The sequence below is a fragment of the Curcuma longa genome, chromosome 8 (assembly GCF_044706935.1).
Source record: "Curcuma longa cultivar G26 ecotype Majalengka, Jawa Barat chromosome 8, ITB_CL_G26_1.1, whole genome shotgun sequence".
NCBI classification, from domain to species: Eukaryota; Viridiplantae; Streptophyta; class Magnoliopsida; order Zingiberales; family Zingiberaceae; genus Curcuma; species Curcuma longa.
The window spans coordinates 4,397,220-4,411,698 of record NC_133868.1 but is presented as its reverse complement, the minus strand read 5'-3'; the positions used below and the strand labels follow the sequence as shown (position 1 = coordinate 4,411,698).

The 14,479-nt window shown below is 35.2% G+C and overlaps 3 protein-coding genes across 3 annotated transcripts; all 3 read right to left on the bottom strand.

Annotated features, from left to right (window-relative positions):
• Positions 1-3,849: 3,849 nt before the first annotated feature.
• LOC141833803 (putative calcium-binding protein CML18) lies at positions 3,850-4,765 on the bottom strand. The gene has a single exon (XM_074721301.1). It carries the CDS (start codon positions 4,710-4,712, stop codon positions 4,194-4,196), a length of 519 nt encoding a protein of 172 aa, XP_074577402.1. The 5' UTR covers positions 4,713-4,765; the 3' UTR covers positions 3,850-4,193.
• Positions 4,766-5,089: 324 nt separating this feature from the next.
• LOC141833844 (uncharacterized) lies at positions 5,090-11,157 on the bottom strand. The gene is made up of 2 exons (XM_074721344.1): positions 10,861-11,157; positions 5,090-5,712 (listed from the first exon to the last, which is right to left on the bottom strand). Exons 1-2 carry the CDS (start codon positions 10,989-10,991, stop codon positions 5,250-5,252), a joined length of 594 nt encoding a protein of 197 aa, XP_074577445.1. The 5' UTR covers positions 10,992-11,157; the 3' UTR covers positions 5,090-5,249.
• Positions 11,158-11,677: 520 nt separating this feature from the next.
• On the bottom strand, positions 11,678-12,774 carry LOC141833879 (uncharacterized). The gene has a single exon (XM_074721388.1). The coding sequence runs from the start codon at positions 12,772-12,774 to the stop codon at positions 12,043-12,045; it is 732 nt and encodes a 243-aa protein (XP_074577489.1). The 3' UTR covers positions 11,678-12,042.
• Positions 12,775-14,479: the final 1,705 nt, after the last annotated feature.

The following is a 14,479-nucleotide window of genomic DNA, read 5'->3' as shown; positions in this document are numbered from 1 at the left end:
TCATTATCCAACATGATTGATTTTTAGAAAGGTTCGTTGTATTTATAGGTGTTGGATCGCTTGTGCTTCCGAATTTATTTGATGAACAATTAACGACTAAAAATTATAATATACCTAGTGGGACAATCTATGAAGTTAAACCGTTGGAATGCAAAAAAAAATTTATACATCCGTCTCCTATATTTATAATGCAATAAATATAATGGTGAAATAGAAAAATAAAATAAAATAATTATATAATAAAGACATAAAAAATTGTAAACAAATAAATAAATTGGATCAAAGCGAATAATTTCCTTCAACTTTATAGTATACTCTTTTGCAATTCTACTCCGGTAGTAGGTTTCTTGCAATTCATTAAAATTTCTCAAAATATTCAATAATTTTTATCATATTTTTTAAAATATATATATATAAGAAAATATAATCATGTATAATTTATTTATTGATTTTTAAAAATAATTTAATTTTAAAATAAATCTATTTAATTTTATTAGAAAGAACAAAGTGGTTCACTAAGGTATAAAAGGTAAAATCGAAGTGACTTATCCCAAGTGGTAAGCATGGAGACATGCGTTGTTTGAGGTTTCGAGTTCGAGTTCTCTTAACAACATGTATTTATTGACTGAGGTGCTGTTTCGATTCAGGTCATCTTAGCAACATGTATTTGTTGGTTGAGGTGTTGTTTTGATAGTAGGCTCTTATCAACATAGTGGTATCGTGCATTCAAAAAATCTCTTAGAGAATTTTCTGATATGGAGTCGTTTTGACGGTGGGGCCAATCACTATAAAAAAAGTCATCTAATACAATTTTTGCCCCCGAGACATGGCTGAGTTAGTTACGACGTAGTAGAATTGTAGAAGAGGGCAAGGGTTCGAATAACTCTCTTGCGTCGTGACCAACTACAGTTTCTTAATTTACCTCCTCACATATGGTCGTGGAACCGACCATATAGGATCTTTTTACATAAGAAAAAGTCTCATGTATTAGTTGTCCAACTAATTAAGAGTTAATATAATTTTATTTTTTAAAAAAATTAATCTCGATCGTCATTTTATTAAACAACTGAAAAAGATCTTTTTTAAAAAATATCTTATAAAAGAGAATAGAATTAAATGGTAATTATATAAAAATATCTTTTCATTCGTGGTTAACTTATAAAACATATTTATATTACCTCTCGCTTAATTTTTAAATTGGTCAGACGCACTATAATAGATACAAAATCGTAATTGATATATATATTATAGTAAATACAATTTCATAATTGTTACAATATGAATGTTATGTGAGTAAGTCAAATTCATATTGCTACAATCTGTATAGCAACTACCAAATCGTAACTGATACAATATATTCAATCGATACAGAAATAAAGATTTAAAATTTAGGCAGTAAATAATAATATTAAAGAGTATTTAAATAATTATATATGATTGAACAGTAAAATAAGATGCCTTTGATTTAGAAATAAAATTCGCCCTTCGATAATTTAAAAATAAAATGGAGCTTTTTTTGATTTTTAGAAAGGTTAGTTGTATTTATAGGTGTTGGATCGCTTGTATTTCCGAATTTACTTGATGAACAAATAACGACTAAAAATTATAATATACCTAGTGGGCCAATCAATGAAGTTAAACCCTTGGAATGCAAAAAAAAATTTATGCATCCGTTTCCTATATTTATAATGCAATAAATATAATGGTGAAATAGAAAAATAAAATAAAATAATTATATAATAAAGACATAAAAAAATTTTAAACAAATAAATAAATTGGATCAAAGAGAATAATTTACTTCAACTTTATAGTACACTCTTTTACAATTCTGCTCCGGTAGTAGGGTTCTTGCAATTTATTATAATTTCTCAAAATATTCAATAATTTTTATCATATTTTTTAAAATATATATATAAGAAAATATAATCATGTTTGATTTATTTATTAATTTTTAAAAATAATTGAATTTTAAAATAAATCTATTTAATTTTATTAGAAAGAACAAGTCATTCACTAAGGTATAAAAGGTAAAACAGTTAAAATGACTTATCCCAAGTGGTAAGCATGGAGTCATGTGTTGTTTGAGATTCCAAGTCGAGTTTTCTTAACAACATGTATTTGTTGACTGAGGTACTGTTTCGATTCAAGTCATCTTAGCAACATGTATTTTGAGGCCAATCACTATAAAAAATTTACCCAATACAATTTTTGCCCTTGAGACATGACTGAGTTAGTTACGACGTAGCAGAGTTGTAGAAGTGGGTAAGAGTTCGAATAACTCTGCTGCGTCGTGACCAACTACAGTTTCTCCAATACAATTTTTGCCCCTGAGACATGACTGAGTTAGTTACGATGTAACAGAATTGTAGAAGAGAGTAAGGGTTCGAATAACTCTGTTGCATCGTGACCAATTACAGTTTCTCGATTTACCTCCTCATAGATGGTCGTGGAGCCGACCATGTGGGACCGCTAAGGTGACGGATTCCATCTTTATACAGAAGAAAAAGTCTCATGTATTAGTTGTTCAACTAATTAAGAGTTAATATAATTTTATTTTTTAAAAAATTAATCTCGATTGTCATTTTATTAAACAACTGAAAAAGATCTTTTTTTTAAATATCTTATAAAAGAGAATAGAATTAAATGGTAATTATATAAAAATATATTTTCATTCGTGGTTAACTTATGAAACATATTTATATTATCTCCCACCTGATTTTTAAATTTGTCAGACGCATTATAATAAATACAAAATCGTAACTGCTATATATATTATAGCAAATATAATTTTATAATTACAATGTGAATATTATATGAGTAGGTCAAATTAATACTGCTACAACCTATATAACAACTATCAAATCGTAACTGATACAATACGTTCAATCGATACAGAAATAAAGATTTAAGATTTAGATAGTAAATAATAATATTAAAGACTATTTAAGTAATTATACATGATTAATCAGTGAAATGAGACGCCTCTGATTTAGAAATAAAATTCACCCTTCGATAATTTAAAAATAAAATGGAGCCTTTTGACTTTTGCTCAATATAATTTAGTAAACATTGTATAACTTCATAGTAAGTTATAACTTTATAATATGTACAGTGTATAATTATAAATAAAATAATATTTTAAAATTCATGTACAAATTTGCTTTAAAATAAAAACCAAATAATAATACAAATTTTCACTTGAATAATTTTATAAATTAGTTCCTTATTCACCTAAAAAATTAACTAATTTACCATATTGCAGAAACCAATTTCAACCATGTTTGTTTTTAATTCTCTTAATTAGTATATATATTATGTGGAGATGAATGAAGAGTATAATTGATACTATAAATATAGCAAAGCAATCAACATTATTTATATTAAAATCAAATTTTAATTATAATTTTCAGTGGCAACAATTGACATACTTTGATTTGTTTTTAGGTTTAACAAATTAAATCTGAAAAATCAATTATTGTTAAGAAACCAAATTCTTAAATATAATAATAGTTTATCTTTTCCATTTGAAATATTTCAGTGTCCTAAGAAATTTAAAGGCATGGGATATTGAATTAAAATGGATCATGATTAAAAGATAATAATAATAATCAAATATTACACATCGTCCAAAATTATTTCTTCGTAGAAATATTACTCAAAAGATCAAAAATATATAGAATAGTGATATTCCAAACTATCATAAAAATAATTGAGAAAGAACTTACAGCAAAAACTTAAACTGGAAGATCAAATGACTTGAAAAACAAACAAACAAACAAAAATCTCACTTTTACAAGCTCTAATATAAGGATTTTAGTTTTTTATAATGATAACAAGTTAGTTCGACCATCAAGCAATGGCAAATCAATACATACCAACTCTTTCAAATGTTCAGTATCAAAATTTTGCCATGAACAATGTGAATTTCAACACATCTCAGAACATGAAACGAAATCCAACCGCAAAACAAGGAAATCACAGAAAACAAACATTTGATTCACATGAAAATAAAACAATAATTTAGCACGCATCTTGCTCGCCGAAAAATTATGTACAAAATCTTATAAAATTCCATCATTTTCCCAATCAATCGATCGATCAGTGGTGGCAATCCATCGAAGAACATAATGAAATTTGCAAAGGAGAGAGCTTTTTGATTTGGTACCTGGCTGACAACGAAGGCCGGAGCGAGTTTAGTGCCAGGAATTGTCGAAGGCGGCCGAGGTGATGGCGTGGGAGAACTCCTGGAAGCTTATCCGGCCGTCGCCATCCGTGTCGGCCTCTTTGATCATGCCGGTGAGCTCGCTGGCGGTGAGGGCGTGCCCTAACTTGGCCATGGAGTGGGCGAGCTCGGCGGCAGTGATGTACCCATTGCCATCGCGGTCGAACATATCGAACAGACGCCGTAGCTGCGACTCCGTATAGGGGGACTTGGTCGCGACGAGATCCGGCGAGACGAGAGCGACGAACTCGGAGAACTCGATGAGGCCGTTGGAGTTGGTGTCGACCCTCTGGATTAGGGCATCCATTTGGTCGGGGGAGGGCTTGATGCCGATGGATCGGAGAAGGGAACCGAGCTCGAGCTGGGTGAGGCGGCCGTCGTCGTTCCGGTCAAAGCAGCGGAAGATCTCGCGGAGCTCCGATAGCTGCTCATCATCCAACTTCGCCGGGTCCTCGGCGGTGCCTTTGCCGACGTCGTCGTCTCCGCCCATGGCCGGATCTTTCCCTCCTTCGTTTCTTCCTCTTCTGTAATCCAATCGATCTCGATCAGCTGGGGCTGCCCCTAAATAATTTAATTTAGGAAATTAAATTATCCGATCTCGATTAGAATAAATAATTATTCTAAATAAACATTTCCTTTTTCTTTAGGATCCTTTTCCACTTAAATTCTTTTCCTTTTCGAGTAAAGAAGCATAAGAGGTTGCTTTATTATTTTCCTCCCCTAAATTTATTTATCTACATCTTTCTCTCCCTCAAATTCCACCTCCTCAAGGGATCAAAAGGAAGAAAATTTAAGAGAGTTAAGCTTAGTCCTTCATCCATTAATCTTCTTCTTTATTTTCCTTCTTCCCTATTACACAAGCCCACAGAAAATTCTGAAGGATATTGAGCTAGAAATATTCCATTACAAGTTCATTATTTTCACAACTAACTGCTCCATGATCATCTATATACAAAGATAAATCGAAAAATTATAATTGATCACGACGGAAAAGAACTGACTGATAGTTCAAACCATCGGAAAGTTGCTACTGCATCATCCACTGCGCAATGTCCTTGCGGAATACACCTTCGAACCTTCCTATTCCTCCATGTTCGAATGCTCCGAGGTTGAATGGCATGGAAGAAACATGCCTGAATTGGCCATGCCAGCCTACTGGATTCATTGGATGCATCATCATGGCTATCGTTGGGAAAGCTCTCGTCCGGAAGCTCCAAGGAGTAAAGAGCAATCGACCTCTCCTGACCTGATCAGTGATGCGCGTGATGCTCCTCTGGGTTCGAAGACGATAAGTAGGGATCATGGCACGGCGGGGGATGGGAGGGCTGGTGATTTGAGGCTTCTCAGCACGAGTGACGATTTGGGCAGATGGTTTAGCTTTGTCCAGATAACGTAGAATCCAATTCCCTAAACTCTTCCCTGCTGCGAGGTCCTGCTTTTGTACCTTCTTGTGAACTTTGACAGCCACATCAAACACAGTGCGAACCCTCCTGAACAAGGCATTGACCAGGTAGAACATACATCAAGTTTAGTGGTGTGCATGGTAAATAAGACTAAACAATATTCTATCAGCGATTGCTGTTTATCACCAACATCACAAACGTATAAAACATCATTATCTGAACTGTCTAAAATATGAAATGTCAATTGATACTCAAAATAGCCACTGTTAATGGAATAGAGACAATTTATAAGCAGAAAAATGTGAAAGTACGAATAATAAAACAGAACATCTCAATAACACAAGCTTCACGAGTTTAATAGAAAATTACTAGAAGCTTGAGTCTGCAATAGTGAACAGGAATATGGATACCGGGTCAACTAACTGCTGTTGAAACTTGGGAGTAACAATCAGTTCCTTGAAAGAATTAGTAAATGGCCTCTTGCTTCTCTTGTCGGTCATACCATGGCCAACATTTACTCTCATTCACTGGACAGGAGGTGGGAATTGCACAATAGCATATTCTGAGATGAGAAGTGCTGATGAGCCTTTTTAAATGCCATATTAGATAATCGGTGATTTACCTCTTTCCAAGAAAAGTGTCGGACAAAAAGTATTTCACAATTCTTTTTCTATGAGTATTTTTTTCTTATCATTTTTCCTAGCTATTTCCTTCATTTGTAGGAAACATAGGCTAACACTTAGTAGGTACTGGTTGATACATTAGTTTTTGCATAGATATTTGGTAATTTGTCTCTAAATCTAACCATAGAGTTTGATAATTCTTAAAAAAGATTTTTGCATTGTATCATTTAAAATCGGGCCCCCCTTGTAAACTCGTAAACTCGCGAGTCAACTCGGTCAAACTCGATAAACAAAGGAAATCTTTGTTTGATGTTTCCTTTTATCAAATTTGGACAATGGAAGCTTATTTGGTGTATCTATTGGACTATTTTTGTATGAAATTTTAAATTTGTCATTTTGTAACTTGATGTTGAAACATAAATTTTGAAAATTTCATATCTTTTCATGTTTAGTCTTTTTTTATATGTGAAAACATGTTGTTGATAACTATGTTTATGCTTTTTTATTAAATATGTGAAATAGTGATTGTTCTTATGAAGTTATGATCAAATATATATTATTTGACATTTTATAACTCTTTTTTGGATTATCTGTAAACTCGTACGAGTTTACGATACGAATTTACGATACGAGTTTGTGTACCCCTAACCGAGTCGACACTAAAATCACAGTTTGACAACCTTGGTATCATTGTATAAGACAATTAAATATAGAAAAATTAAAACTCATTGCCCAAATCTTCTCAGTTGATCAGTCCTTGGCCTATGCAAATTTTGAAGTCGCCTATATTATGACATATATGGTGTGTTTTGCAGGGAGTGATGCCCCTTCTCGTGAACAGTGTGAAAATTCATGCACCACTCGAGCTCCAAGTCTTTCCTTCTTTTTTATTGCCCCAAAGGTTTCTTCCTTAGCTCAAAAAAGAAAATAATGTTGAATGGCCAATCAAGAAAGCCTCTACCCTTTGGGATCTACTTTGATTCCTCTCGATACTACAATAAATAAACAGAAGGCTTTATCATCATGCATTTTTATTACCAAAAGTCTCATCTGCTTCTTTTGAAAAAGACCAGGGACTCCATATACACTAACATAACAAAGGCACCACTCTTCCATGAATCCTCATGGATGTGGAAAGAACATGTGTTAATCTCCAAGTGCTCCCTGTTTTACCTAAGGGATGGTAAAGAAAGGGGAACATCTCAAATTAGGTAAATGGCAACTCATGTAACCCAGATTTTTTATTTGAACTTGTAAGTGTAAATTAACATATGCAGCTAAAAACATTATTTGGTTTATTTAAATTAATTCAGACTTAAAATTCTAAGCTACCTTATAGCTTATAAATTGTAAGTTTTTAACTTATAATCCTTGTTCTGCATGTGATAAATTCCAAGAAATATAAATATTTTTTAAGTATTTTAATATCGATCATAGATAACCTGTACATAGTATATGTTATGTGAAGTCTTTTCAAATATGCTTTTTTAAGAATTAAGTATCTATAAATGGTGTAGAATTTTAAATTTAATTTTTTAAAATATATAATGTGAACATTGTGTCAATCTAATAAATAGAGGGGAAAAAAAGTTGCCTTTTAGTGTTGGATCTTGAATTCTCTATAGGCTTTTATTCAGAATTATGCAAGTTTTGCTGAGAATACATTTTCCATGACATACTAGTATTTATGAACGTTGACTAACAAAGGAGCTTTGGAATCCATTCAATTGAAATGTGGTTGAAAAATGAAAGTTGAAGTTGAAATGATGGAAGTTTAGTGGCAAAGTGAACTACTTTACTTGCTATCCATAATGTTTATCATGATGTGGACTCCAAGTGGGAGGCTTACTAGGCCAAAAGTGATAAAACTCATCCCTCTCCTTCCTTTTACATCCCATGTCTCTCCTCCTGTGGCAGCATGGGATGTAAAGAAATGATCCTATTGATTAACTTATTTTAATAAACTCATGAGCTTAGTCTTATTGCACCATTGAGAAATGCAACAAGATTTCCTTATCCAAGATTAACTCAAACCTAGCTCGCTTCTTTTTGGGCATGAAGCAATATCAAACCAAAATACTAAAGAAGCATGAGCATTAGCTCTTCCTGAAGAAGGTGATCCAACCTAGTGTTGGAGATGATCAAGCATAAGCACTAGCCCCTACTTCGGCATCCCCTCCTTGTGGTTAAGGTAACAAATTCAGGCATGACCAACTCTCATAGAGTGGTAGGAAGTTGGTATGAACCCCAAGAACAAATTCACCAATGTTAGGGAAGAAGGTTAGAACAAATGTTTGCTAACTTATAATGGGGTGAAAACCGAGGGCAAGAAGAAAGAAGATTGGTGGGCATTTAATTAGAGAGATGAGTATACTAATAGGACATTATAATTATCTTATTTTACACAAATCTTACACAAATTGTTTACCTATAGCTATTCAATATCCTTATAAAAAATAATTAACTCAAAGCATTTTTCGGTCAAATCCACTTCAGCAATAAGTGCGTTGATTGTGAAACAAGTGTTGTGTATGCCCAATAGACTTATTTGTTGTTGTTGATTGAAGATTGGGAAGAGATATGAAATTACTTTTGGGAGAAATATGACTATAGCTCCGCAAGTCACCAATTAGAATAATATGGGTGACGTGCAAACTTCAATCTTGTGAGTTGTGATCTATACATCATTGAAGTCAAGACATGAAATTTATCTCAACTTTGATTAATATCTCTGTCATAACTTTGTTGTCATGTTTAGCTTACTAACTCATCTATGGTCCGGGTACTTTAGAATTAAGATATTGAGTAAGATTTCACCATTCTTTAAAGAAAAGGTGTTATCGTCTTCCAAATATCTAGTTAAACTAATAATATTAGTCTCCAAGCCTTTCAAATTAAGGTTACATCTTGTTAATTTGTTGTGTACCTACGCACTAAAACCTAAATCAAACTCTTCTTGTTGACTTATAATTCAGTTAATGTTGTCATTTACAATAATGTAACATTCACAACGTACTCATAATACAGAATATGTTTACATAACAATATAAATATTTGACATATAAAGTAACTAACAATGACAGTAATAAATTATAAATAGTTACCATTATTTAACACCTATTAATCAACACAACATATTTCTAACAATCTAATCAATAATCACATCATTACCTTATCTCTTCATGCTCCTTCTCGAATCACATCGAAGATGTCTTCCCTATGGACTGGCATTTTGGGGGCAGTGGACATCTTGGAATCATGCTCCATGAATTCCCTTCTTCCTCCAAATCAACCTTCAACGCTCTCAAAGACTTTTGTAGACTAGGCACTCAAAGCTCTTACGTCCTTTGCAGATCGCCTTGCCACAATCTCCTTGACAAATCCGGAAATGCTCAGGGAGTGGATGTTGACGCTAGAGAAAGAGCTTCGCTTCTCATAAAATAACCAAGTTGTTCTCTTGTCGTAGTGGGTCAACAAGAATTACTAACTGTGTTAAGATTTATTGGCATCTGAATGAATTTAGGTGATTTTTTCAACATTTCTATGACCCTGAAGCATGTTCGAGAAATTTGCCAAAATCAGATCGGCAACTATCAATTCTGGTCAAACTCAAGGTCCGTATTAGCATTGGCTAAATTTGCCAACAATAGGCGACAGTATGACACCAGCCGAAGGCACCTTGAAGACTAACTAGTGGCAGGTCACACCAACATCTGAATCTTTCCCTTAGCTTGATCCAATTTCCTTATGCTATCCCAACAATAAGCAAATCCCTTTTATGTTGGTAATTTACCCACAACAACATTCTATCAGAGTCTTTGACCAGCTGATTACACCACCAAGTCATCACAGAGGAAACTCCTCTTTCCTAAAGTACATCCCAAGGGAAATTAGTTCCTATCAAGTATTATCACCACAAACTCCATCTCTAATAAAAAAAAAATCTATGTAATTCCAGTGTGATTTCGTTATTGAAGTATAATTCACAGAGGAAACATCTCGTTCCTGTAAAAATCACCTCAAGGGAAATCAGTTCCTATCAAATATTATCACCCCAAACTACGTTTTTTAGTAAAATGTCTATGTAAATTCTAGAACCATTTCTTTATTCAATGACAATTCACAGAGGAAACTCCTCTTCAGGGAAATCATCATCATCTTGCAAGTACATTCTAGAACAATCTATCGATTGCAGAAATGGAAGAATGAGGATCAAGAAAACAATATCAAGTGAAGCAATGTAAAACCTAAAAAGTTTCCTCCAAATAACCACTAGCAAAAGATAGCATTTCTCAATGCGATCAACATGAATAAAAACTAAAAATTCAGAATAATATACAGAACCAGTAAACATGAAATCAACTGGCATCAAAGAGAGAAGATTGACAATTAAACTAAAAAAAAAAAATCGATCCGCTTCAAATCACCAGAGGGCTAAAATTTAAAAGGTTTCCACCAAATTAACCGCTAGCATAACACAGCATTATCGAATACAATCAACAGGAACAAAAACTCAAACGTCAGAATACTACAAGGAAGCAGTAAACGTGAAATTCACAGTAGCATCAACAATGAAAAATAGACAGTTCAACAACCAGACAAAACAACGCACCTGTGGACGAATAGACGAAGGTTCGGATGCCGAGCGCTAATGAGGCGTCGCTGCGCCTTGAGGGCAACACGGTAAGTTCGCCTCAACCCCAGAAAGTAGGCCGTCGCCAGCGTGATCTCCCACAGCACCATTTCCGCTCTGCAATCTCTCTTTCACTCACGATCTGAAGCAGAACAAAAAGAGAGAAGGGACAAGAGAGGCGTATCTATGTGCGAAACCAGATCTCAGACCGGGCGGATTTCTTGGAGGGAAAGAAAGCCTCGGCGGCGAGAGAGCGAGCCGCAGGTTTTGGGGGCAGGTGACTGGAACCGGAACGGGTCAAAAGGAAACTAAGAAAATATATATAGATCGATCCACTATAGTTTAAAATATTTTAATTATACCCTTTTAATATTTCCTCAATTTTATTCGTATTTTATTTCTAAATTCTAAATTTATTGAATGAAAACAGTTGACCATATTTTGAAAAAAAAGAATTTAAAATGAATCGAGAGTTGAGATCAAAACATCTCCAAAAAAAATGAAATCTCCAATAGAAAATATTTAAAGAAATATCCCATGTATCAAATATCCTTTATTGGAGGGGATATTTGATGGGTGATTTGAAATCATCGTGATTTCAATTATTATATAAAAAAATATTTGATTGATAATATTTGAGGAATGATATTTGATTGATTATTTTATTATATAAAAAATATTTAGAAGAGGAATATTTGAGGAAGGAGATATTTGATTGATGATGTGAATGTGAAAATAAATATTAAATATTTGGATGAAATAATTCTATCATGGTGGATGCCCTAATAATGTAACAAAACAGAAGTTTTCATCCTCTATGGTAAAAATCTTAGTCAACGAAAGACAAATGGCAGCCGCACATTGGTCACGTGCAATCTTTAGATATCCACTCGGAGGAGAAGTCAAAGTCAACGCCATGCGGACCAAGTCCTTCAAGGACCTAGTCAGTTCTGGAAACAAAACACTGGATAGTTTTTCAGTTAACTGATTGAACCAGTTGTTCTGATATTGCTTACAGAAATTCATCAGAACCACACTGAAAACATGGATTGAGATCGAACTGTTTTAATCATATAACTAAAAAAAAATTACATTCAGAACGTAAAACTACAAGTCTAGCTTTGAGCTTGGTTCTGTGGGGCGATTAAGCAAACAGTTGAGCTACATGAGGTTCCTCCAGGTAGGGCTGGGGACGGGCGGGAAGGCGGAGGGAGACGGCGGCCAAGAGAAGCCCGGCGAGAGTGGCGGCGGGTAGTGGAGGCGCGGCGACAGCAGAGAGCAGGGGGACTTGGGCGAAAGCAGGTTGAGGAACGCGGACGGCGAGAGCGGCGGCAGAGGGGAGGGGAAGGGGAGGCGGGGCGAGGGCATGCCGGCGTCGTCGGAGGCGACGAGGAAACGCATGTAGGCGGAGACAGGGGACTCGGCGGGAGCGGAGCTGAGGCGAGGTGACGGCGGAGAAGGGAGGCGGGGGGAAGCGGAAGCGAGGGGGAGCGGCGGAGGGCGGATCTTGTGGAGCCGCGGAGGAGAGGAAGGGCGCGGTGGTTGAGGGTGCGAGGGAGCGCCGGCGGTGAGCTGCTGCACCACGCTGCGGAAGTCGCGCTTGCTGATCGTGTAGACGCGCTGCTGCTGCTGCGCCGGCGACGGCGGGGAGGAGGAGGCGGAAAAGGAGTGTTTTTGGATAATCTTGCCGAGCCTGTTGACGCCGAGGTATGGATTTGAATTGCTCTTGCTGGAGGATGAATCCATCTGCTTCCTCCTCCTCTTCTCTGCTTCAACTCTCGCCTCCGCCGATCTGGTTGTGCTGTGCGATATAAACGGAGAGTGCTCCGTCGGGATGGGACCTGGGAATGGAAATGCCGGCGGAAACACTGCAACAAATCCACGCGTTGCCATTTCATTGGTGGAGAAAGTTTGACAAATCATTTAGTTTCCCGCTATTACACGTCAACGATAGGGGTGGGATGGAGACATGGAGTTGTCATACGTCATCCATTTAAATTGAATTTGAATATTAGAAAAAAAAATAAAAAGAGCCTTTTTATTCTTTTTATTAGAATTGTAAAGGGCGGGTTTTTCATTTTTTTTATTTTTAATAATCGATATTAATAATATCATATTATAATTTATAATTATTACAATATAAATATTTTATTTATATTAAAATTAATTAATATTATATTGTAACACCCGGATTATTTTCCCTATTTTTAAGATTTTTAATTAGATGTAAAATTATAATAAAGATCTTTTAGTTAAATGATAGAAGGGAGTTTGATAAAATAAAATAGAAGGAAAGATTCGTCTTGCAAAGACGAATCCGACAAGACCAGTTTTGATCAATTCGAAGGTCGTTTGATGGTCGAACCAAGCGAACCAAAATTGAATCCGGTTCGCTACAATAAGGGATTAGGTTTTACTTAGGTTTATTCCAAATAAAAAGGAACTGAATTTTAATTATAGGCAAGATTAGGTCTTGGAATTACTTAAGTCCGAGGCGGGATTTTCCGAAAATTAGTTTAGAATATCCCGAAAATTAGTTTAGAAATATTTTATGATTTTTCTAGAATTTTAAAATATTTTTCTAGAATTTTTGGATTAGCGGAAGTAGCAAATTTTATCCGTTAGATTTTATTAGATTTGTTCTAATAAAATTTTATAAAAAAAAAAAGAAATTTTGTTAGACTTTTTCTTAAATTTCCTAGATTGCATAACTATATAAAGAGAGGTTTAGGGGGACATCAATAGGTTACTCCTCCCCTCTAAGGCCGGCGGCAAGAAGAATCTAGTTTTCCTTTTCTCCTGCAAAATAGACGTTGCAAAGGCATGGCATCGGCATCAATTAGAAGCTTGGCGTCGGCAATTCGTCGGCGTCAATTAGAAGCTTGGCGTCGGCGTCAAATGCATGAAGCACTTGGAAGATAAAGCAATTTGCATGGCGTTGCAATCAAAATTGCTTTTTCTTACATGTTGCATGTTGAGAAGTTGCTTACACGTTGCATGTTGAGAAATTGCATTACACGTTTCTCAATGCATGTGGATGAAGCATGACATTGCATATTGCACGTTCACGTGGATGAAGCAATTCCAATTGCATTTATCGGATTGAAGAAAAGAAAATTGGTGGAATCATCTCGAAGGATCGTTGCCCACACAACGTTCAAGAAGAGGAAGGGATATACAGTAGAAGATCAAGGGGTCATCCACTCCTTCAAAGACAATCCCACGAGAAAGGTCGCACAGAGAAGGCACTAGAGCACTTCGGAGAAGTTCTTCGATTTCATTAACCCTAGCGTCAAAAACTTAGTGAGTAGAGAAGATAAGGTAAGTACATCTCTCACCTGCAGTATGAGTAGTTCCGTTGTTTTCCGTATTTTTCTATAAACATGATTTTGTTAAAGCATATGCATGATTTTGTTAAAGCATATGTAAATAGTAGAATTGCATGATATAAGAAGTAAGATATTGTAATATGAAAGAAAGTACTTTATTTTGATGTTGACAAGTACCGGACCGTGAGGTGTCTCCAAGGGATGGGCTCCATAAGTTGCCCCTAGGCCGCGAGGTGCCTAGTACGCTCTAATCGGCTTCGGTGGCTAGC